The sequence below is a fragment of the Manacus candei genome, unplaced genomic scaffold, assembly GCF_025592945.1.
Source record: "Manacus candei isolate 608988 ecotype Guabito, Panama unplaced genomic scaffold, ASM2559294v1 h1tg000005l, whole genome shotgun sequence".
Lineage (NCBI taxonomy): Eukaryota > Metazoa > Chordata > Aves > Passeriformes > Pipridae > Manacus > Manacus candei.
The window spans coordinates 24,608,249-24,634,446 of NW_026138053.1; the positions used below are offsets into that span (position 1 = coordinate 24,608,249).

Below are 26,198 nucleotides of genomic sequence, written 5' to 3' on the forward strand. Positions count from 1 at the left end.
TGTTATTTTTGTCTATCTGGTTGTTCAATATGAAATGAAAACTTTCAGCTTCTTACTTTTAGTTCCCTTAACAAATACTGTGCCCACAACCACCTGACTGACTTCCCATTAAAAACTGGTTTAAATTGCAATATTAACTATCAACTCCATAAATAAAAGGTTCTAGGGAAAACACAGCTAAGAGTATTGATTTCCCATAAATGTTTACCAATTTTGCATCCTTTCTAGGAGTATAAATCATGTGCAAATCCTGTTTTGCCTCCTTAGCTGCCTCATCTTGTATCATAACTTAATTTATTAATTTCTTTCAATGTTCTATAATGTTCACGATAACAGGGGAAGTATATTAAATAGGAAATATGACACTGGCTTATTGGAGTATTTTAAAATATGGGAGCATTAAAAACTTTGTAAAAATATGGAGGTAGAACTGGCAAAGACTTCAGTCAGGAGGATGTGACCAGGAACTGAAAGGACACTGAAGTTTTTGATAAGCAGAACACTCCTGTGCATTAACCTTCCTGGGGCAACCCACAGAGGGGGAAACCCTGCATAAATACTCTCCTCTTATTAATCTTCATTTTGTGTGGTTTAACAGCTCACAATACCACGCAGGAAGCCTGTCTGCAATGGACTGTCAGAAGGTGGAGATACACATCAGAACAAAAGCAGGAATTACAAAGTCCTTGTAAGAAATTAAGTCATGAACGCACTCCCACTAAAAATCCCGGAGTTTTAAAGTGATAGACAGATGTAGAAGAGCCACTGACATTTAGAAACACCAAATCCATCTAACCTGACTTGAAACACCTTCAGTGACTTCATCCATTCATTGCATTATTCCTAGTTGAACAAAGACCTGTCTTCCAGAGAAAGGGACATCCAATTGTAACCAGACACTGAAAGACATGAAGAGCCTGCCTGATCCCTTGGTAGGCTGTTCCAATGGTTAACTTCACTCCTGCTTGGCAAATTGCTCCTTAGTTCCAAGACTGAGTTTATCAAGCCTCATCTCCCAACCACTGGGCTCTGGCTGATGCTTGTGTGCTTTGATAGTCCACTATCAAACTCTGGTATCAGAAATCTCCTCTCTGTTTACATCCTTTGAACATTTAGTTTCAAACAGTGCTTTCAAATATATCTTCAAACTCCTCTGGAGCATAGATTTTGATTTTTAAACCTCTTGCTTTGCAAGAAAACCAGAGACTGAAGTTGCTCCACAGCTGCAGGAGGGATGTGGTGCTGCTCACAGCCAAAGAAACACTGTGAATAGCTTCTTAAATTTGTCATAAAGGAGGTCTTGTGCTCTAGAGTTTACCAAAACCTATCCAAAAGACTTGTCCAAATTTTCCAGGACAGCCAGATTGTGAGATAACATGCAAATTAGCATGAGAGGAATATTCAAAACATGACTAACTTATTTTCATGCTGTGAGACCTACCTACAGTTGAGTTGCAGGAGTTTGTTGAACCAATGCAAATCCAGACACAAATTGCTCTATCAAGTGGAATTATGGAAAATATAGAGGGGTGGGAGAGATCAGCAAAGCAGTAATTAAAAAAAAAAACAACCAAAAAAGCAGGAGCAAGAAGCAGCTAATGTCTGCCTTGAGAGACTGCTTTCCAGAATAAGCACCAGTAGCTAATTTTGCTGTACAGAACAGCAGGTGAGAACGCCAGAAAACTTCTTCAAAGTGTTTGGGTTCATCTCCCTCACCCCTGAGCTCCAAAAGCAGATGAGTCCACAAGGCTGGAAATTAAACCAAGCCCTTCTGCTTTGGAACCTCTTATATAAAACGAATCATTTAAAACTTGTGTGCATCCCTTCCCGGTTATTCCCTGCATTACCCTCAGTGACTGAGCTCCTGCAGTTGTCACAAATGTCCCTCTCCTGCAGTTATGTGTCTGAAACCTGTGAAGTTAAGCAGCTTTGCCATCCTGTGAATTTAAAAATTAGCATTCTTGATCAGTGAAACTACCCAGAAGCATATGAATGCTCGGATTTTTCTACGGGAATTTTAGTAAGTGATAATTCATGATATATGCAAATAATAGAGCACAGATGCCTTGTGATGCAGATGCTTTGTAAGCAAAAAGTCATGGTGGTATAAATCATAATGTATTAATGTTCTCTGCATGAGGCACTTACAAGAGGAGGAAAAATGGGTCTTCCTTGCACTAGGGACAGGCTCTGACAGACTGATTGATGGATATTGCTCTAGTCAGTAGATGATGTCTTCACAGCAATGTAGATTAGATATTGTACACCCAAGTCATTCTTATCAAAATGTTTTACAGATAATTTAGGAGTGAACAAGAAACAATAAACATTTGTTTCTCCAGCTCCTGGATCAATGTCATGTGTCAGACAAAACTACTCACCTTTATACCTGCCCCTTAGGAAATAAGAATAGTTATTTGAGGCATTTTGCCACAGAAAAAATGCAAAGCAGTACTAACTTCCCAATCCTATTTTTGAAGCCACAGCACAGAACAAGCAGCTGGCTCGAAAATAAGTTTCCCAGATACCTAAAAATGTCAAATCTATATCCAAAGGGCTCTGTTTCCTGCATTAAATCATTTTAAATGCCTATCCATAATGAAAGTAATTTTGCTCTGAGAAGCAGCACTGCCATGTAACAGCCTTCCAGCCACGCCGTGATCTAGTTCAGGAGCATCCCGATGGACAAGGCTGAGTAACTCATTCTGTGTCAGGAATCATAGTGGAAGGATTCACAATTATTTTGGGACGTGGATAACTTTTTTGGCCTAAGCCACCTGAGCAAAGCCAGCGTGCAGAGCTGTGACACAGCGCTGCGAACGCGCTGAGAATTTCCTAAATAACAATTTCTGGAGCAGAGAGGAATCCAGGGGCAGCAAAAGCTACGCCTGCTGACAGCCTGGAAAGATAAATAGGGACAGAAAGGCTCAAAATGAAGGTGAGAAAAACAACAAACCTTGAAGTTCTCTAGTGTACAATAATACAGGTATTTCTGCTGGGCAGAACTGACAGATTTACAGAACTTCACTGATGAATCAACCTTTTTTTTTTTCCATTTCCACACCAATTTAATTACATTTTTGTACTCAATCCAACTTCAGGCATTCTCAGAATAGCCAAAGGACTCGGCTAAGTTACACTGCTAGCAGGATGGTAGGTTTGTAAGTACCTATTAATGACCACTCCAAAAACATTAAGCTAATTTAATTCCAAATTAGGGCCAAGACGTTATTTACAGAGCCATCCACTCTGGAGTGCCTTTCCAGACTGTGAACCATATGCCTCATGTCAACAGACATCTTGTACTGAAGTATGAATACACCCAGCTATATATTTAATGAGCAGTGTGTAAAGGGTACTTAATTCCCAATGCTGGTATTCACACGATGACTTTTTTCCCCAAGAATTTTTCTTGCTCACCTTGCAGGCCACAGAGTTTGCACAACTCCTGTCTTCAAAAGTGCTGTATTTTGTGAAAATAATTGATGAAGGCAGTTTTGTTGGCGTGCTTCCATCGTTCCTGTTGCTCTCTAGTATTACATCCTGACTTGCTGTTTTTCCTTGGGCACAGAGGCTCAACCAGAGCAGGGAAACAGCCAGGAGTGATTTTTCTTATTTAGGGTCATTTGGATGACACCTCCCACAAGCAAACAAATGAAAGAACAACTCTGTGAGGGCTGGGGTTTGGGAGGTGGTTGGTTTGGGGTGTTTTTGCCTTATTGTTCAGTCTGCAATATTCTGGTGCCATCAAAACGCCTAAGATCCACACAGGTGGCTTCCAAGTGTTCTGGGATGTGATTCATCATGATCAATATACAATAGTCTACTGACCATGACTCTCCTTAAGCTTCTGCTGAGATCACACAGCAACTGCCACAACATCCCCTCAACTTAAGCACTGTTTACCCTCTTCCTGCAAGGTTTAGCACAAGGTAACAGCCTGACGTAGCACTCCCACAACGAGTTCGACTTGCTTGTTTTCAGCACAGCCTAAATACCAGCGATTCCTGCAGAGCAGGGCTGAGGGTGCCGTGCCAACAGGGAGCTTTACTCCACCCTGAGGTCACTGCGCGCTCCCTCTTTACGCCAAGAAACCGCAGCTTTGCCAACACCACCAGGTGGGAGTTGAACTCTGCTTGACTGGCACAGACCAAAAAGACAGTTGCCTGCACTTGTAACACCAGATAATGAGACACAAAACCACCAGCAAAAGGCTCTTGGTGTCCAGCAGCCCAAAAGCACGTGGCTTGCACTTACCAGGTATGCAGCAGAAGCATTCGGAGAACACGTGGTTGTGACCAGCAGTGGTTCCCTACCCCTGCCCCTGAATCATGTAGTCTCCCTCCCTCTTACTACTCAGTTCCCCCTGTGTTTATAGGAAGACACTGTTAATCTCTACATAAGCACCAAAATAAGGCAACTGCCAAAGCCCAAGGCAACTGCCAAACAACAGAGAAAGTGCAGCACATGGAAGGTTTTTTTAATCTGTTCCCAAATTAGGGACCAGATTTAGTGATGTAACAAGGAAACACAGCAAGGGAAGAGACTCCATAGTTTAGGGAATTGTTACAAGGACATACCAAGTCCTCCATCTTGTGGACATGGGCTTAATTTCTGACTGATGCAATATCTTAAAGCTTCTTCCTGGACACTCTGGTGAGAATGCCCCTGGAGAATATAGCCAACATTTCGGAGTGACCTTAGGACATCCCAGGCCAGGGCTTTAAGAGTGTGAATGACGTAAAAAGTGGCATTAAAATTATGCTGTATTTTGTACAGTTGGCATTTTTTCTGTAGCCATTATTCCTGGAATCAAACAAATGTGGAGACAATTACAACCTCTATTCTAGAAAAGGGAACTGGCTATCACAGTTTGAGTGCAACTGAAGTTGGAAATGTGACTGAAGCCTACTCCAGAAAGGACCAAAACAAGCAGGAAAATGAATAAACAGATAGAAAAAATATTTCCAATCTCCTCTTTTCTAAGCCAGATTTGCATTTTCCAAGCTTGTGGCTGGTGACACTTTTGAAGGTTGCCCAGAGACTTGATTCCGAGCAAATGTGTTGGTGGAGGTGTTTCACTTCTCTGGCAGGAGTCCATGTCCCAGCACTGCCCTCCTAAAGTCCCTGTTGAGCACGCTGCAGGTGCAGAGAAAGAAAAATGCCATGTTGTGTGTCACCACAGCAGACCCACTGCCTAAGGGGCAGCACTGTTCAGCTGTGGGAGAATGGATATCAGTAAAAATCTCTTCACTGAGAGGGTGTCAGGCACTGGGACGGGCTGCCCAGGGAAGTGGCAGAGTCACCATCCCTGAAAGTGTTCAAAAAACATGTGGATGTGGTGTTTGGGGCCGTGGTTCAGTGGTGGCCTCAGAGGGGCTGGGTTAATGGTTGAACTTGATGATCTTCAAGGTCTTTTCCAACCTTAATGATTCTGTGGTTCTACACAGACTCACCCCAGCCATTTGTAGCTGCCACCATCTGCTCAGAGAACCAGCCATTTACTCTGCGACCCAATTTTTGCAGTTACCATGATAATTTCAGCACCATTTCCCATTAAAGCCATAACAGATATACTCCAAGTCTGTAGGCAATTTCATATGTGGAGATGATACTGCTGAAACCATTAGCACTGTTTGTAGCTGCATCATTTGCTTCTTGACTTCCTGTGCAGATTTCCCTCTCCCTTACCAGAAGCAGTCACCCATTTATGTAGAAAATTAAATGGAAGGGGATCATTAGGTCTCCCTTCTGCCATTGGCCCAGTTTCAAATCCCACCATTATTAGCTCCCCTTAAAAAACATTTGTGCTGTCTGATGCCAATTAGCCAAGAAACCTCGATAAAAGGAAGTATTCCTTTTGTGGAGAATTAAAGCTTGGACAAGCACATACCTCTACAGGCTGGAAAATGAATCGTTCTCTTGGTGCCAACAAGCCATTTACAAATGCCACCCCTACCCTGTAACTTGCTGCATCCCAGAATTCTCTGGCTTCCAATATTACACTTATTCCCAGATATCAGAAAATGGCAAAGGGGCAGGTCAAGGCTCAATATACCAGAATGCCTCTGCCTTCTGCTTTCACACAACTTAGGCTGATTTGTTCCCATGAGCTTTAAAGAGCCATGACAGATCTTTCTGACACAAGTCACCTCAAGCATTCATTGCAATTACACCATTTTCCCCTCCCAAGGGATTTCAGAAAGAGGGAGAGCACCCACAGAGTATCAGATAAAGCTGGGCACAACATGAAGAATTTGCAGGAATGTAAGTTGCTGCTCACGTCTGCCTTCCACAACTGCCCAGTATTGTACTCTTAATTCACTACCCTATTAACATGTTAATCATATGAAAGAGCCCCAAAAAGAAACAGGAAGTTCTGAAGGGAACCTCCTGGTAACCACCCCAAAATCACCAAAATGAAACTTGGAAGTGATGGGCCTTGTGGTGCCTTGAGCTTTTCTGAGCAGTTTGCCAAAAGTTTGCTTGTTTTTCAAAGAAACACGTGTTTGCCCCCCCCCCCCAAAAAAAAAAAGCTAAGGCAGAAGGTTTTCATTTTCTGATCATGTAATTCAAAGGCAGCTGCAGAACAAGCCCACTGGTTCAGGCAAACAAAAAAGTCTCTCCAAGTTAGTAAATTAGCATTCAGCCTGTCTACAGATGAAGAAGAAAATGAGTGAGGAGGACGTCGTAATCAGCACCTATTAAAGGAGGTTTCCAAGGTAGAAAACATTTGACTCAGGAGATTCCACTCCCGGTTTCCTTAGACAACATTTATTGCTTTGGTACCTACTGAAAAATGTTTAACTCTATCAAAAGGCAGGAAATCGAAATGCTTTTCAGCTTGCTATCACTTAATGCATTTTTGGGGGAAAAAAAAAAAGCTGCCAGAAAAGCAAGTAGCATTGCTAATATAGGAAAACAAATCCTCCTGTTTTTATGAGCAACCTGTAGGATTCCCTGAACTGCTTTGATTTACTATCCCTTGCTGCAGGACAGGAAGCCAGGTTGGCAATATCCTCTGCTGGAAACATCACGCAATGCCAGCCACAAGTAAACACCAACAAATATCCCCACAGTGTGCCCTGGAATGCTGCTGTCTGGCCTTATCCAGAAATCCAATGCCATTTAAAAATGTACTGACTCGTGTGAGGTAAGTAAAGGCTTATAATGAGAGGGGGAAAAAAACAGCCTCATGATTTAAGTGGCAATAAAACAGAGTTATAACTCTGAAAGCTGTTACAAAAACTTGTTTCTCATCTTAGCATCTACGTGATGTTTGAATAGTAACATTTCTGCACCTCTGAGCAAAAAAGTACCAATAATCCACTTTTCCAGTCATCCCCCTGAAGCCATGCAAACAACTGTAAGAACTTGCATATAAAGCTGAAATAACAAAGCAGAGAGTTGCTATATAAATGGAACATGGATAAAACCCCCTCCAGTTTCTAGTTTCTTTGAGTTCAGTCACTTTAAATCCCCAGCAAAACACCTCCGTGCCTCCCACCCAAACCTGCCTCGCTGGAAATGCCGCCCGGCCGGTGTCGGGAGGGATCTGTCTCACCTGTGCGCTGCATCCTGTGGGAATCCTGCTACCTCCACCATGGTCCTGCCAGGATGCCGAGCAGAAAAAGCCAGCGGAGCCTCTGCACGCTCCTGCCCCGCGCTGTTTCCCTGCCTCAGCCGGGCTGGAATGCGGCAAAGCCAGAGCCGGAGCCGTCCAGCGCCAGCCTCTCTATTCAGCTCCTTGGCTCGCCTTGGACGAGAGCCGCCCTCCGCTCGCTCGCCTTCCCCCCCAGCGCAGGGGATGAACGCTGCGCTCCCCCAAAGCAGCGGCGTGCTCTGCCCGGGATGGGCAGCCGCTCCATTTTCCCTGTCCCAAGGGAGCGTGGGGAGCAGGGAGGCAGCGCCAGCGCTCAGGTGGGGCGGGAGGAGACGCTCCTTGTTCGGTGAAAACCCGCCCGATGCTGAGAAAACTCCGGGATTTCAAGCAGCTGAGTCCCGAGTCTGAAATCAGCTCCAGGGAAACTTAAGAGGGTGATATCACTGCATACACGGCCCGGGCTGCGAGAAGCCAGTCAAGATGAAAACATCTCGTCAGCTGGACGAGGAACTACATCTGAATGTGTTTGAAAAGCTGCACTTCGTTTGAAGATGTTTCCCCACTTCAAATGCTTCCACAGCTTAGGAAATACACAGCACCAAAAAAGCCCCAAGAGTCACTTAAACAAACAAGGAACTTTCCCCCCCCCCCTTTGTTTTTTCGCACTGCCTTTTTTTTTTTTTTTTGGCTTTAAATTCAAAGATCTGTGGCTTTGAAAGTGAAATGGTGAAGCCTGATACCAGATGCCTTTTCCTGAGCTCTGTTTTTTTTTTATTATTTTTTTTTTATGTTTTATTTAGAAGTGCTGAGAGCTGAACTTCCAGGCATAGCATTTTTATTTATTTATAGCTCTTTAAGGCACAGAAGCCAAACCCTACAAAGAGTTTGGTTACTGCTGCCATCATACTGTCCTTTACATTATAATACCCCTGACAGAAGAATGTGTCAAGTTGGATCAGTTTAAAAGTTCATGGTTTGATTCCCAGCAGATCCCACCTGCCAGTTGGGCCGGGGGGAACCAAAGCAGACAAACACACACACAGGAGGAATGCAAAGTTGTTCAGCCTGTTGCTAAACAGGCTAAAATTGCTCACCAAGAGCTAAGGGGCTGCACACACTCTCCTACTTTCTGCTCTTCTTGAGAGCGAGTGATTTGTTTTTCTAATTTCCTGTACTTTTTTCCTAACTTTCTCTAATTTTTATTTTCTAATTTTCTCGGATTTTGCCAGCTGACTGCACTGCAACCTTCTCCTCTGATTCAGTCCTTCTTTGCACTACCTCGTTTGTCACAGGGTTACTTAAGATGAGGTTCTGCACATTCTCTCAGGCCAGCAATTTCCCACACCCTGCAAGAAACAGTAGCTTTGGCCTCCCTACCTCTTGCCAAGGCTCACGTGAAAGATCTGCAAGAAAAGCACAGCCTAGCCCTCGGGAAAGAAACTTGTTGAATGTGTGCTTCAACAATACTAAGGGCAAAACAAATAACAGAGAATTGCAATTGCTCCCTTGCCCTTTAAAGCCAATTATTAAACTACACCCCGGGATCCTGCACCAAGAGCAGCACTGGAAAAGAATGGAAAAAAAAAAAAACATACCAGTGTAACTAAATAAACAGACTAAAGGACAAATTGGTTTGACCTGCTGCTTGGAAATGCCCTGGAAACAGCAGGAAAAAGGGTCTTGGGATCACAGTGGAGCCAGATTCTGTAGGAGAGCAGCAACAGCTGATAAGCTACTGCATCTCCTCTCTCTCACCGCCCCTGCACCACAAAACCCCATGAATGCCATGGTAATTACAGAGCACACTTCAGCCCAGAGCTCTGTACCAGCTACATCCACAGCAGCACCACAGAAAAGCATCTCTCTGGAGGGTGGAGCAACATCAGACAATTCCTGTGTACCACAGGGCATGAGGGAAAAGATGGAAAAACTAAGGAATGGGACATTAAAGTTAACCTGTACATCTCTTCAAGGGTTCTAATGCTTTTATGGGAAAATCCTGTTGTGTTTTCTTTTTTTTTTAAACTTTTTTTTTTCATTTGTCAGGTTTTGTTTCCACTTTTTCCTTTTTCCTTTCACGTCACTTAGGAATCCTCTGTTTTAAAATCAGGTTCAAACAGAAGGGTTCAAACTTTGGATCCAGCTCTGAAATAAGGTCATCATCTGCCTATTTCTCACAAAGAAGGCATTTTTGGTGACGTGGGAAGGTTCAGTCCTAGTATCTATTTTTGTCAATCTTACAACTTGCTGTATGTACCTCAAGAAAAAAGATTTCTGAAATGCTGAAGGATCTGTCAGTCTCAAACAAATACACCTGCTGAAGACTTAAGAAGAGACAGTGAATTTGGGAATTAAATCAGGGAGGAAAAAAAAGGTAGATTATACAAGTATTTGGAAGTATTCTTAATCTAATCTACCCAGTATCCTAATCTACCCAGATTAGGAAATTTGAAATGTAATTTGCAAAGTCTAGGAATAAAAGTTATTTCCAAAAGACTATTACATTGAATAAAAATTATTAAAAACCCTTGATAATATTATTTGACTTTGGTTCAAATATCAAGGCTTCCCTGCTACCGTTTTAGCCTGTTCCTGCCACAGAACAGAGGAAAACCATCAGTGAGGAGGATCAAGTGAGATAACTAGAGTTTTTAGTGGTCAGACTCTCACCTAAACTGCATCCAGCTCACTGAAAGGTCCAGGAAATGTCTGTAGTTCCATCCAGGAAGAATAAATAAAGCAGGAAAACCCTTCAGTTCTTCCCTGGGTGACATACAAGATAAAGTGGTCTCAAACACGCCTCAAGAATTATTAGCCTGTAGCCAGAAGTGCTTTACTGGACACCAGTTGTATCTCAATGGACACTAATCACTGCTAGAACACACGGTCCTCTCCGTCTCCAAGGCTGCTTTTGGGAATCAGGGATTTGCCTGTGACACAGAGGTGCCTGGTAGGAGAGTTCCTGCTGAACTGCAGCAGAGTTCAACAGCCCAGTTTTCCTCTGTGGCTTCAGTATTTTTCCTTTAAGTAAATTATCTCTCTGCTGTGCTGCTGAAACGTTTTTGTCCGTTCTGCAGATAAAAATCACGGGTCTAACTCTCTCCTCCCCTCCTGCTACAAAACAGGGATCCGTGACAAAAGGGTGGCAGGTCAGGAAAACACCCAGTACGTGCCTGTGGGGTGGCTCCTCTCCTCCTGTGAGCTCATTAGATCAAAGCTAACACAGAGAGCAGCTTCACAGCACACCCTCTAACTTGGGGCTGCTACCAGGGGTAATTTGGAACATCCACCAGGTCAGATTCAAAGCCAACCCACCAAGGCCACACGTCTGTGAACACGATCCCGCTGCGTGGAGTCAAATCGATCCACCTGGCAAGGAACAGAACCAGCACCAAGGGGGCTGGGAGAGCTGGGAGACAGGAGTGTGCACATCCCTGTGCACAGCAGAGAAAACTTTCTGTATTTCATTTCATACTAACTTCAAACTAGAGGCACCTAATCCAATCTCATAAATATTTGCATTGTCGAGTATCAATTTATACTAAAGCAATAAACTGATCAGCAACTCATACTGAAGCCTGAACCAGATTTAATTACATCAGGACTTTTAAATTTAGTTCAACAGTTCAAATTAACTCTAGACAAGATAAGGAAATTCAGGCTGCAGGAAGGAAGGCTAATTTTCCATTAAGTGGTAAGCCAGTTGTTACTGAAGGAAAAAAGGCAAGTATACATGGTTGGCTGAAGTGTAATTACTTTTTGCCACAAGATCAAACAACTATAAAAGAGAAGCTACAAAACTGAACAATCCACAGTGAGTTCATGCATGATTTAAGGTAGATCTCTCTAAAGAATTTAATGAATAACTTTTTACTGCTGTTCTAGAGAAAAAGAAGGAAAATTATAGCTTCCTTCAAAATAAACTGAGGTTTGGTTAGAACACAGGCAACATATCTGCCCCAAATGGCCCAAGAGCCACCAGGTCTTAGCAATTACTACATTGCACAACATGCTCTCCTTACAAAGTGTTCTTGATGCTCACATCACAAAATTTTAACATCTCTAAAGTGATTTTTTTTGTGTGTGCTCTGGAAGTAGTGGGCAGGGATGTAACATACATTTCCAAGGGGAAAAAAAAAAAGGCCCTAATGGATTATGTGTCGATATTAGAAAGTTAAGATTATGTGTTCATACCCATGTTAAATCTCTGCCCTAAAAAGGTTTAAGATTCTAAACAGATAAAATTTGCTCCATGATGAAAGTTGGCTTTCAGCACAGATGATCTGTGTGCAAGGGAATAAAATTTCAGCAGCCCTCAGAACAAACCAACATTCTTTGGCTTCGCTTGTGTTATAGAAGAAGAAAGATAGCAGCTTGGCAATTTTCTGTATACAAATAACTCCCATTGCCCAGGGGAATGTCACTGAGATCCAGGCATCCTGTTTGTTACATCCAGCCTCCCTGGAGTCAGTTTTAATTTCAAGCAGAGTTGTCTAAACTCTTCATCCTTCCAAGGCAGGCGAATTGCACTGTACATTGTCCAAATTTCACATTACTTCAGGGCTTTTCCCAACGTTTCCTAACCTCTTTTGTGGATGCAGAAGATAGCAGGACACTTTTCACACAGTAGCTCAAGAGCAGCTGGATTTCACAGGAGGTTTTTTAAAAGGCAGCTCGTGGTTTGCATGTATTTGCATTTTGGGATGGAACATGATGGGTAAACAATGTCATCTGAAGACTTAAAGTTTTGGAGTTTCAACTGATCGTGGCATAGCCACACTCCCTATTAATTATTCCCAAGTGACAGCACTAGGAGATTGTGACCCAAGGCACCAGAGAGTGAAGCAGGCAAAGGATGGAGTTGTTTAGCAAACTCTGTTTGGGTAATTACATGAGCCAAAGGCTTCAGATCCTGGCTCACTGAAGGCTCCCACGCATATGGGTTTGGCAACACTGGCAGGTCCAGGTAGAAGGGAAGCAGAGAACAGAGCCGTGGGGCTCCACATGCCCAGGACCACCTGGAGCCCATGGAAACACCACAGACATCATACCCTGGAGGTGCAGGATGGTTCTTTCTGTACCAACCTCATTAAAGTATCACCTTTCAGCTGCTGGGGACATTTAATTGAGATTTTTGGTACAAAGCACAGGTCAAAAAGAAAAAAAAAAAAAGTCCCCAGTCACTCACTGGGGGTTGCTAAATTACACAATCAAGGGAACTGGCAGTAAATGCAGCTGGTCCTTCAGATCCTGGGCTTGCACAGGGGAGGATGTGCAGCTCCCTCACGAGCACACACAAACACGCTCGTGCAAGCCCAGATCGGGCAAACCCAGCGAGCTGCAAACAAGTCAAGTCAGCACATCTGAATCCATCTTCCTGCCAGAGATACTGCTAAACACACCCCTCAATTTGAGGGCTAAACCCAAAGCCCTGTTTTGTATCCCTGCCATGCATAACAGTTGACAGGAGATGGATATTTTGCATATGGCAGCACGGTGAAGAAGCAGGCAGTGGGGTTGGGAAAATTACTTCATCAAGACAAGTCATAAATCTCTACAGCTGAGATACAGGGAGCTGTAAAGTACATTTTTTCACCCCTACTTTCTAACAGGTATTCTTTGTAGGCAAAGTTGAGTGGTGGAAGGTGAAGGACAGATCTCTTGGTCAGCATAGTTTTGTTAGAAGTTACAGGATTTCCATTATTTCAAATTCCTGCATATTGCCTAAGTAAATCTTTACTGAATCTGTAAAAATCTGTGCATTGCAGATTCTTCCACTGACCAGGTCACAAACAATCTCTCTTTTTTCTAAAACAGACTGTCTTCCTCTCCCCTCCTCTAAAAGCAGTAACCCTTTCCAGGTATTAATCCTAAAACGTAGTGCACAAGGATCATAATTATGTGGTAAGCACAGAGTAAATCTATTTATTCTTTCATCACCAATAGTCATTCCAGCTGGAATATAAAGAAAGCAAAGCTCAGCTTTGATTGTTTCAGTTGTAAACAACTTTGTCTCAAAACCAGCAGTTACTGAAATCACCCTAGAAATCTTTGTAGCTCCTGTCTGTTCTCTCCTGCCAAGTTTTCACCTGAAGGAAGAGAACTGGCTGGGTGTTTTCTTGGAGCAATCCTCCCCAGGAGGAGGGCTCAGCAGAGGCTTGCAGGAGCTGTTCTAAGGGATACACACCAGGCAGCAATGAAACCAGATGCTGCTGAACTGATCTGCTCACTCCATTTCCAAGCCTCTGGACTTTTAGAACTACAGGGAGGCAGGATTTCTGCCCAGCTAACTGCTCACCTGGTAACAATGCAGTTTGGGCCTGGCATCAGAACAGATCAGTGCTTCATTCTCAATGCCAGTGACTCAAGGTGAGGGCAAAACTAAAGGTTGCAAGGAGCATCTTCACCCCCGACCTGCTTTCAGCAATCTCAAAGAGCTTCACATTCAGACTGAGGAAAAACAGGGTTAACTTGTTTCAACAAGTGAAACAGTCTTCATTTTCTTCTTGGATGACTTCGTATCCAAAATACAAAATGAAAATTTATTTGCATCGACGCCAGCCTTTCTAAAGATCAGAGAATCTCAAAAACCCTCTCCTTGAGAGAGGGTTTTCTAATAGTTTAACATTTAAAAAACCAACAAAGACCAAACACAAAGCTCTTTTCTAATAGTTTAACATTTAAAAAACCAACAAAGACCAAACACAAAGCCTTTCCTCGCTTTCAATCCCTCCTGATATTTTCACACATGCAGGCAAAAAAAAAAAAAAATCTCTTATTAATGCCACAGAGCTGCCAGAATCCAAACTTTTTCTCTGTATTCTCTTTAACAGCTCTCATTTACTGTGAGCAGGTGGTGAGAAGGAAGCAGAGTAAGAGAGAAGAGGATTATTTCGGGAAAGGAAGTGATAACTGTTACTAGCCTGTCTAACAGTATGAATGGTGGAAATCTGAATCATGCTTTTACCGTATGAATGGTTAATTCCAATATGTTATTACAAACAATGATCCTTTTAAAGGATGTAATCTCCCTAACAGGAAAAAATACACCTGTTAGAAATAAGAGCAGGATCTGAAGCAGAAATGGAGGCAAACAGAGATGGACCAGCTTGAGTTCCTCTTCCTGTGACATTTCTTTGCTGGTCTCCAGGGCCTGCAACACACTTCATAAGAGAATTGGCCCATTGAAAATAACACTTGAAAGAAGGATAGAGACTGTCAAGCTGGAGTTAGGGAGAAATTACAGCTACATTTTTAGCTTGGAAGCTCCTCTCAGTAAGTGCTGCCAAGATGAAATCCTAGCAAGTAAATGACATATTTAGAGTGTGCCTGTTCACTCACAGAGGTATTACTACAATGATAGGGATTAGGCACCAAGGAAATTTCATGGCATATATTTAACGGATGGCTTGCTGACACAACTCTGTGTACAGTGCACCTTCCAGACAGGAATTAAGAATTCCAGCATTAGCAACAGCCTCTCCAATGCCTGCAAGCAGAGGGAAAGCTCCTAAGCCAGCAGTAGATGCTGAGTGCCTCTGGAGTTAGTTTTTAAATGATCTTATTAGCTTTCAGTGTTTAAACAAGTCCCTCTCTATGCCGTGTTTCATCTCTGTGTCCGCCCCTCTGGCTCTCATCCGAGGGTGACCACAGTGGCTTCTGCCTGCACAGAAGGGATGGCTCAGCTGCTCTTCTGGCAGCTGCTGAACCATCACAAATTACAGCTTACTGTACTGAAGTATGTGGAAATTGGTGCCTATCTTAGCACAGGGGACTGTGAACCGTGGTGGCTCAGCAGCTGCCTCCCCAGCAGCTGAGCCAACCCTGCAGCCAGGGTGGAAAAGGAGAGAGGCGGCAGGGACGGGCTCGGCAGCCCTGGGGTGAAGCACACTTGACTTAATGCTGACCTTTGGAGGGTTACACATCTTTTCCTTCTGCTTCTCAGCTGTAACGTGGGCAGTTCCTCTCCCACACACTTCCTAGGAATGGTGCTGCAAGGATGTGTGCATAATGCTATAGAGAATGCCACAGAAATTTGCAGAATGGGTTCTGCTGCTGATTATGCAGAGCCCTTGAAGAACATGTGCTGTTCCAGTTTTTCCATTAACAAAAAGATTCTCATACAAGTTTATTGCTACAGATGAAAAAGAACTCCACTGCCTGGTTCCCCCCCTCCTTCTAATTATTTTTAATAAATGTATCCATTAATCACAAGAGAGACATGGCAACCTTACATAGGGAAAAAAGCAAATGCCACTGCTATGCCTTCACCTCTGCACTACAGCCATTCCTCAGGAGCTCTTCTGCAAGGAGTAATTTCAGATATCATCCTAAGATGCAACACCTGCAGTTGCCATGTTATCTACACACTTCCCTAGGACGAGCTCAATATTCTTATCAGCCCTGCATAGCAATTTCTCTGCTAGATATTGTAGCTGCCTCTGCTGTGCCTTTCAGCTTTGGGTGTCCATTCCAAAGCTATTTTAGTGCAGTTGTTATCTGTACTGCTTGTGATATGTTCTGGCTGCCACCATCTGTTTCTTTCCCTGTATAAAGATGTTCAATGGTTCCCTCCATTAGTGTGTCCTCTGGCTCAGTATCTTGACACAAAGCTATTCCCACTGCTTGCTATCAACCCACTTTTCTCCATTAGCAGGAATTCTGTAATCGTGACAAGAGACATTTTTAACCAAGAGGTGAAAACAAGGGAACTACCCAGGGTGCTGCAATCAGGGATTATATATAACCTTCCCTCCCACTCTCCCTCATCCATCCTCACAGTGTGGGCATTGCTCAAGTTCCCCCTCCCACTGCAGGCCCACTTGCTTTAGCTACACACTTTGTGACATCTGTATTCACTGCAGTTGCAGCTCTCACATGGAGAAGACCACGTACTCTTGTACTTTTAATATATTTTTGTCAGGCAAACATCAAATAACACACTACAAAATGCCACATGCATTTAAAACTGTAGCAAAACACATAGTAAGGCAGACACCAAATAGCAGAGTCATCCATTCTCTGTGGCCATTCGAGAACAAGAATGTTACAAGGTTCCATTTAAAAACAGAACACTGGGATTTCCAGCTACTGAGATGCTCAGTGAAGTCTAGAAATCCTTCTACATGTTTTCTGCACGTGGTAAAGAAGAAGAAGGCATTGAAATCTTAGATTTTAAAGGCCTTTCTAGCCTATGGAGCTGCAAATAATATTCATTGCCTAGAGCAGGCTGGTTGCAATACAATTCCTCATTCATCTCACTAGCCACACACCTGGAATAAGTACTTTGCTTATAACACTGTGTGAACATACTTAAAACTGATTTTAGTTCCAAACAAGAATGAATATTTGTTCATATGGCATTTAGAGGTGCATTTGAAATGTCACAAACAAATCCAGTCAGGGTTCTATTTATGTCACTAATCCCAAAGTATTCTGCAGTTTTGCCTCCTAAATCCTCAACTTGCCCTGTTTCCTTTCAGACTACCAACCCAGGAATCGAAGAAATCAAAAGGAAAAACAAAAAGAACCCTATCTGCCTTTCTCCAATAAGTAAGAGTTACATAGTGCTACTGGCAAGTACAAATAAATAAGTACTACGGTTGCAATGTGTTAATTAACTATCTACAAGAGTGAGATTTTACTTACTCATGTGCAATATACTCACAGAATAAAATTCTTGGGAAAAAACCCAGCTGAGGCTGTGAAATGCAAGATACCTTACCTGCTCTTCACCTTTAATAGCAATTATCAAGGCTGATTTATGTTTAGAGATTCATGTTTTTTCCTCATGGCTTACTCTCTCCCAGGAATGACATTTTTCACAGCTGAACTAAGGGAAAACTGCTCCCAGTTCTCACCAGCCAATGCCAAGGAAAGCCTCTTGCACAGGTTGGGAAGAGAAAGAAGAGCTCACTTGTATGTGGTTGCTGCCTCTTCCTTTTTTCTGGAAAGAGCTGGAATGATGCTCTTTATGCAACCACAGGTGTGGTGGAATAAAGTGGGGGAACTGGGCCAAACCTGGACTTGGGAAACCACTGCAACGAAGCCTTTTTCTCTGATTTTTAATACCTGCCCTTTCTTTTGCTTTCCTTAAATTTCAACATGGATAATTATAGCCAACAGCAGGCAGATGGTTGGTTCTTTTAGGAACTGCACCCTGAACAGGCATGAGGTAAGTTAGAGAAAAACCTGTTATTTGGTGCTTGTTGTGAAAATACGTAGCAAAGGAAATTCCAGAGGTGAGGTAAAACACAACCACCTAACAGTTCTAAACCAGCAGGAACCACTTACAGCCCTCTGCAAAAACTGCACTGCACTGACCTGCATCCAGCAAACCCTAGGGCTGCCCAGTAAGTTTAAAAACACAGCCACAAAGCTTCCTGAGTGCAATGACAGCCATGGTTCTCTGGCATCCCATAACAGTCTCCCTGGTGTTTGGATACATCCTGGTGTTTGTTTGGAGGTGATTTTGCCGGAGGTATTTACACCCAAAGCCTGGGTTGCAGGACCTCCCTCCTCCGGCGGTGGTACCCATCTCTCCAGGCTGACGTGCCCTCTGACACAACTCGCAGCTCTCAATTAATTCCGTGTCTGGTTTCTCCTTACCTAGTTGGGCGGCCCCCTCTGCCGGGTACTCGGGGAACTGGCCCTCGGAGGGGACGCTGACTGTCCGGCGCAGGCAGCGCCCGCGGGAAGGATCCTGCGGCTCCGGCATCCCTTCCGTGGGCACCTGCGGAAAAACCATGCCAACAGCTGTCACTGTGCCACCGGGCCACGCTGTTAACACGCCACCCTGATGAGGAACTTCATTTTCTGCTCACGTGGCAGTAATTCTCAGGCATAGTTTGGCGTTTCTGGACTTACAGAATTCCAGAGGCTCCCCAGGACAGTGTGGCAGTGATGAGGAGCACATGGTGTACAGCACCCTGTACTCCACAGGTATCCAGTCACAACACAGCCCACCCATCCAAATAACAAGGCAGTCCTGCCTTTCGAGGCTGCTTTCCCAATGCCAAGCCCAGCCTTGCCTGCTTCCACGCTGGGCAAGTCAGGCAGAGGCAGATGGCTACATCCAAAACTTTGGGAAAGCAAAACTTCCAAGAGCTGCCTGCTGGCCAGCGGTGCAGCACAGACAGGCCCCGGCTGCAGAAAGCCTCCTCCAAAGACACAGTCACAGAATAACCTGAGTTGGAAGGGACCCACAAGAATCATCCAGTCCAACTCTTAGCCCTGCACAGGCCCATCCCCAAGAGTCACCTCATGCGCCTGAGAGGATCATCCAAATGTTCCTTGAGCTCTGGCAGCCTTGGTGCTGTGACCACCGCCCTGGGGAGCCTGTTCAGTTCCCCACCACTCTCTGGGGGAAGAACCTTTTCCTACCAAGGTCCTTGTGGCTATGACCGTGGTTTTGCAGGTCTTTGCAAGGTCAGATAATAACAGATAATAACTGAGCTCAGTATTGGTGATTTACTGGATTTGCAATTGTTTTAACCTGGACAATTGTGCCACTGAATTACTGCTGTAACCAGCCAGGTAATTGTGCTCCTCACCTGTATTTGTCACCACAACGTTGTTTGGAGATAAACTGTTTATCCCTAAAGCTCAACAGTCTGGTGTCTGTTACCATATCTGGAACCTGTAGGCTGGCAGGGCCACCTTAAGCTCATATATTCAAAAGCTGGGAGAAACCTCAGGGATGAGGGAGATGTAGAATCCAGGGGCTGGAGGGAGGCCCAAAACACCTCAGTACAACTGCAATACATGGACTACAGCGATTTCTTTTCACATAGACACGTCACAGACCGCTTGCAGCTAAAGGAATAGAAACCCCCATCCCATTTCCTGTGCTGCTTATCCTTTCACATCGTCCACCATCTCTGAAAAAAACCAGTATTAATAGTAAACAAAAAGATATCATTCATTTGCATTGAAGGCTGTGAAAGATGCACGAGATACTGCACTATTTTAGGAACAGGCTGCACTACAATGGCCCTCACAAACCAGTTCTGGCATTTCCTGACTTCTAAGCACTTAGCATTCTCTTAAGGTCATTTTTAAATGCTATTTATTACCACGCTGGTCTATTTGTCATTTTTCAAAACAAGTTTCCCAAAGCCCCTGTGCTTATTCTGTTCAGACTATTGTCTTTGCTGGTAGATTTTTACGGCAGCTCCTTTGCTGCACGATCTCTGGGCAAAAACACATTAGGAAGTTAAACAGAGACTAATTTTGTTAGTTTATGCCACATTCCTTCAATCAAGTTCACATATTAGATTTTCAGTTCTCATCTGGAGGCTCCATTTAGTCTCATTCCCTTCTAAACTCTCTTCTGGTCCACTGCCTCTCCCAGTTTCCTTCAGAGCATTTTTGGGATGCTGCGAGCTCTGTTTCCACATCAGTTATTACCAGTACCTGCTGGATGCTTTTAAGGTGTGCTGTGATCCTCCTCTCTCAGTGAACTTGCTGCACCCTTCCCTAACTGCTTGCTCCAGACCAATACAGCTCCTGTGTGATGGATTTCTCTGCTATTGGATTTTTTTTCCACCAAGAAATGAACAGTACCTTTTTTTTTTTCCAAGCACACCTCTTCAGTACCTGTGTGTGCTTTCAGATATGGGTTGACAGGAACATTCTTTTAATCCACTGACACAAAAAAAAAGCACTACTACCACCCTGATGCCAGCAATGATATCCATGGGGACACGGTGGATGTGCTGACTTACTGCCACAGGGTAGCACAAAGACAGAGATTGAGCCTCTTAAGTCTGACTTAAAAATGCTTTGTTATTTTAGGTAAAGCTCCTCCAAAACCATAATCTCAATCTATACTGACAAAAAACTAACTCCACGATTACAGGACCAGTATTTGTCACTTAGAGTGAGACCATCCTGCTTGTAAAGATACAGCTTTGTGAACATGCAAAATGAGTTTGATCAACAGCTCTGCATCTCTGGGGGCTGGACGTGTTTTAAACAGGTGTATAAACTGCTGGCTTGCCTGTGGTCAGGCAAACAGATTCATGGACTGGGAGGCACCAAAACACAAGAAGTGCACAAATCAATAGCACATAAAGACTAAGTCAGCCATCTGCAACCTTCCCAACACTCCTCTAGCCCCTGACAGTGCAGCAAATTCGGCAAAGGATCAAAGGGAAGGACACAGTCCTGCAGAGTCAGGACTCTAATGGTGATTCAGCCTTTTAGCAGGGTTTTTTTTTTAACCCATCCAGCTTTGTTATCCTGTTCTTTGCTCACCAACCTGGGAATTGTCTGACCCTGAGCTGACATGCTCAAGTTGCTGGTTCAGGGCTGGACTCTGAGCAGGGTAACTCTGGGACAAAAAGGTACATAAGGACAGTCCAAATACTGATTATTTTGCTAATCTTAACAATTTTCATCACAGGTTATGTTTCCCTCACAAATTCCACAATTTATCAACGATGGGTTCAGAGCTTGGACTGTAAGCCCTTGGACAGCATCCCAGCTCACCTGACACTGAACATGCTTTTTTAAGTATAAAAAGCCTGTATTGGGGATTTCTAGTAATTTGATGACAAGGAGATTTCAGAAGAAATAGGAGTAAGAGCTTTACAAGCACTTAATGCCTCTTAAAGGCAAGCTGAGATAGTTTCTTTAAAAAAAAGTAGGGAAATGAGTTTCTTCATTGCAGATAACAATTTGCAAGATTTGAAAGAGTGGTTCAAGACAAAAACTTGAGAACTTGCAGACTTTTCTGAACTAATAGTCAGGAAGTTAGGAATCACATCAGCAAGACAGTAAAATAATTCATTTTAATTTTTACCTTCCTCCAGAAAGTCAGAAGTTGGTTAAAATTTTCACGTAGAAATCCACTTTAAAAACGTTGATAGCAAACATGTCTCTGGGCTTTTGGAAAATAAATGATTAAATTTGTTTGGGAATTGAAGCAAATCTTTTCTTATGACTGGGTTCAGGTTTGACAAACTCCTGTTTACAGGTAAAACGTATTTGCTGCGAGGTCCCAAGGTGACAAGTCCTTAGAGAATGACAGTGGGTATTTCTGAAGAGCATCCCCTGGGGGCCCCACACATCAGTGTTTGCTCTTGCTGTTTTCCCTTGGGATCACTGCTGGCATACCACTACTGTTGTCAGCCACAGGAGATGGAAGAGTAGGAAAACCCATCCCAGTCATCCTGCTGCTGGCCCCTGTCACCACCAGTAAGCAGCAGATCATGTCACAGCCAATGTAGGTCTTTGTTGTCCTTTGCCCTTGATTAAAATCACCCCTAAATCCAAGAAGAAACACAAGGTTTGGGTGCAGGGAGGAAAAGGGAAGAGTCTAACACAGTGGAAAGTGTTGTTCATCTTCATTTCCAACCGAGCACACGACGACAACACCCTGCAGGACCCACAGCCAAGTTACTGACAAAGACTACCTAAAAAGCAGCCATTTGTCACATCCCTCATAGAAGTGCTGTGCACAGTGTTGTCTATCTGAAACAACTCTTCATGAACACTAACTCATCCCCAATCCCTGTTTAAATGGCACTGATTTTGCAGACACTTCTACTTGCCCTCACAGCTCCCTCCCCAAGTGGAACAGGTTTCAGACAGTATGAAAACATCTACACCTTCCTGACAGGGGGAAATCTTCCTTGTGTTAGAAATACCTGACTTGTACATGCATCAACCTTAGACCTGTTCTCCTTGTCTTGGAAGATGATGTTAAATATTATCCCACCAGGATGTGTTGTAGTAATTGCAGATCTCTTGTCATTCAGGACTCCTTATTTGCTAAATAGTGTCTCATGTTCCTACTGGGATTCATTTTCTTTGTTCTTACATTTTGGGCATTGATCTCTTCCTTTCATTAATAATTTTCATTCTTCAGTCTCACCTACAATCATTTTATAAAGTTGACAAGGTGTCAAGTAATTAATATTTTCCTACGCTGCACAAGGTGATACTGCCAGACTATTTCTGTCTAAGTAATTACAGATATTTTTGGATCAAGCTGTACTTCAAAATGTCTCTGATTTCCAGCCTACTCTTGTTCTTGAACAGCATAAAATCTCTCTTGCACATACTCCATTCAAACTGCCTTGAAAAAAAATCCATAGCAGTGGGATACTATGAGAGAAGAGTTTTCTTTACTACATTGTTTCTTTCTGTACTGTTCTTTACTATTTCCTCTTAAAATACAGCATTATGAATTGCACAGATTTTTAGCAGCATTAACTGCAAGAAACCAAACTTAGCATTATACCTGAAACCATTAAGACCTCCTTCATTCACCTGTTTGCATTCTGCATCTGTTTTCCTACTTTCTGACTTGGACACACAGATTTGCAGAGTGATTTTACAAAGTACTATAAACTTTAAACATTTCTGTTCCCTTCCAGTTTCACTCTGGCCAAACTTCTTAGATTTTTATTCCATGAAGTAACAAAGCAGATGCACAGAGAATACAATGAGATGCTTCAGACTTTCACCTCTATGTCAGCCTTGCAGTGATGCACGTGCTCCCTCTGGGCTGCAAGGGCACCCTGCTCGTCACATCAACTCCTTCTTCCCAGTCGACTGATGGGCAGCATTCTGTCCCTCACATTGACTCCAAGATCCTCTTCAGCAGTCCAAAGATATCCTGACCAACTCAGTCTATCAGCAATTATCATGTTCAGAGCAGGAACCTCTCCAGCTCCTCTTGCCTATCACCTTGTTTTAACAAAACACCTCCTCCAGCATCACCTTTACAATAATTTTTCTCTAAAAACAATCTTCAATTCTCTTCTTTAAGTAACCTCCCTCTTCCTCATTCAGCTGGTCTGTTCCTTAGGCTCCCTGTACCTGTGGTCCCACCCAGGGGCTTTTTATGATTCCCCTCCTACATACTTTTCCATCATTATGCTCTTAACAAGCATCTCTCCCCACTGCTGCCTTAGGCCTTTGTGCACTCTCACTTCTAGATCACATTTCATGGAGCCTCTTTCAACTCTGAATGACTTGCCAAGAAAAATTTAACTGTGCTGCCTCCCCTTCCCTTCCTCATGAAAGCTGCAAAGGGATATTTCTACTGCAGAAAAACTAGAAGAAGGTGTAAATCCAGAGTATCAGGTCTGTGTCCCTCTCTTAACTAGCACTTGTATACACTGTGTGTTTCTGTAAGGGGCTGTCTGTACACTGCCCTGTGTACAGACTCACAAGCCAGACTGAACCAACCCTTCATTTTCCTACAGAGCACACCTGACTGCAAGGAGTTCCCTTTTTCCTTTCACTTCACAGTAGTTACAAATTACTTGAAAATCAGACTGGCAAATCTGACTCCAGCTACAAGCTCCTGAAACAAATCACATTATCAGCATGTGGAGCCACACCTGCACCAAAGGCATGTCTGCTTGGACCATCTGCATGCAGCATTTCCCAAAACAAGCTATTTCTCACTGTCACAGGGCAGGAAGCCTCCTTTGAGAGCACACTGCAAAGATTTTCACTACTGCTTGACTTCTTGGGGTTACTGCTGCACTTAGACCTCAGGCTCTCTGTAGCCTGATACTGAATTTCCTCAGCTTCTGACAAAAAGCAGAGTGGTATTTAAACATAGTATATAATGCCTTAACATACCAGTGCTATATCAAACTTCCCACATTTATTCCTCAGGATCTAAGCAAAAGACTCATCTTACTCCCAGCAAAATGCTTTTCACTGTCTGTGGTAGGAGAAATTAAGAACCCCTAAGTGCATGATTACCACCTCCAGTTAATTATTTGTGATAGGAGCCAGTGTTTTTCTCAATTACATTTCTTTAATGAGATGCATCCTTTTGGCCCAGCTGTGCCTGTACAGCACAGTTTTAGGAATGATTCTCACATCTCCTTAAGTTCCCTCAGTATATACTTTAATTCCTTAGGTGACAGTCCTGTCAGACTAGAAGAAGAATTACACAGTAAGCAAATATCATTAAATGGGCCTTCCATTTTCACTGCATTTGATCACCTCTCCCACACATTAGCATTGATGTTGTTCCCTTCCAATAAATCAAGTCCTCCTCTAAACCATTTCCTCCTACTCTCCCCATGAAAGGCAATATTTCTTTGTAAAATAAATTGTAAATAACCCTGAGAACAGCTGAGTAATATTTAGTGCTACACCAAAAACAGGTCTCAGGCTTCAACAGAATCAAGAAGAAACACAAAAATTCAGGTCATCTCCAAATACAAGAAACTATGGTATTAGGCTAAAATTTACAGATATATAAAAAGCTTTCACTTTTCCCCTACCTTTGTGCCTGCAGTGATGTAAGGAGGCAGGTTTACATAGCTGTGGTGGCTTTAACCACCATTAAAAGCAGCAATAACATAGGAAGACGTAATGGCAGGCTTAAAGACAGGCTGTAAAACTCCAGGAGGGCCTTTGCACACAGCTTGCTGACACCTCTTCCATGCACCCGGCATCTGGTAACTGAGCCCCACACCATCCACACAAAGGACAGCTCAGCTCCCCTTTTCATGGAATCATAGGATAATTAAGGAGTTGGAGTGGGCCTTAAAGATGATCTAGTTCCAATCCCCCTGCCATGTTCAGGGACACCTCCCATCAGACCAGGTTGCTCAAGGCCTTATCCAACCTGGCTTTGAACACTGGCAGGGATGGGGCATCACCAACCTCCCCGGGCAACCTGTGCCAGGGCTCACCACCCACACAGTAAAAAAATTTCTTCTTCAGTTCCCTTTTTCTCCCTTGCACATATTTCAGTAGATTCATGAACGAACTAAGGGGGAGATGAAAAAAAAAGCTGCCTTTGAAAAAAGCCAGCGTGAGCTCCTCTCACCTCCTTCTCCCTGTTGAGCAGCACCAGCTGGCTGTCCGTCAGGATGCAGTACTTCCTCTCCCATGTTGTCATGTCAGTGTAGGGGGACTGGCCACAGGACAGTCTGTGTGTAGGTGGTCCTTTCACATCTGCAAACAGAAAACCACAGTGCCGGAGTCGTTAGCACGTGTCGTTAATCAGCTCCTCTGCTCTCGCTGTTCTGCAGCCAGAGGAGAACCAAAACTGCACTCTGCACTTGTTTCAGCATTTTAATGAGACAAAATGGGAATCCTGGGAGGCACCCATGTGGAACACTACCTAAGGTGCACTATGAATACTTATTTATCTAGAGCATGGCTTACAAAAATGGCAATACCCGAGATGAATATAAATGTCTTTGTCAAAGGCTGAAATATAATGAAAACAAAAGACCAAGAGCGTTTATGAAAACTTAATCTTCTCTCCATTCCCTTCTCAGAACTGTCGCTCAAAGGGGTACAGCCTTGCATGTACTCTAAATCTTAATAAAGTGGATTATTTGTGTCTAAGGATGGGGAGATATAGGAAGGAAGATGGGGATCAAGGAAGGCAGGCTTGAAGAATGGAAGGCAAAATTCAAGGGGATGGGCATTTAATTGAGAAGGGCTTACCAGCATCTTTTGGTGGGGAATCTACTCAATTAAATTGTGTATTTTTATTTAGCCACTGCCACTACAGCGACAAAAACTATAACAAACAAACAAACAACCCGAAACGAACAAACAAACACAAACCCAAAAACCGCCAAGACACCAAACCAAAACATAA

General features: G+C 43.4%; 1 protein-coding gene across 8 annotated transcripts in view; it reads right to left on the reverse strand.

Annotated features, from left to right (window-relative positions):
* The window catches only part of RASAL2 (RAS protein activator like 2), a 184,068-nt gene that overhangs the window by 52,237 nt on the left and 105,633 nt on the right, over positions 1 to 26,198 (reverse strand). For 7 of the 8 annotated variants that reach the window (XM_051805739.1, XM_051805711.1, XM_051805693.1 and 4 more), the window contains exons 2-3: positions 25,413 to 25,540; positions 18,212 to 18,335 (exon numbers count right to left, since the gene is read on the reverse strand). In XM_051805739.1, coding sequence (XP_051661699.1) covers positions 18,212 to 18,335; positions 25,413 to 25,540 — 252 coding nt within the window. Of the gene's footprint in view, positions 1 to 7,564; positions 10,115 to 18,211; positions 18,336 to 25,412; positions 25,541 to 26,198 lie in introns of those variants that run through there. The other variant, XM_051805759.1, reaches the window with a different exon arrangement.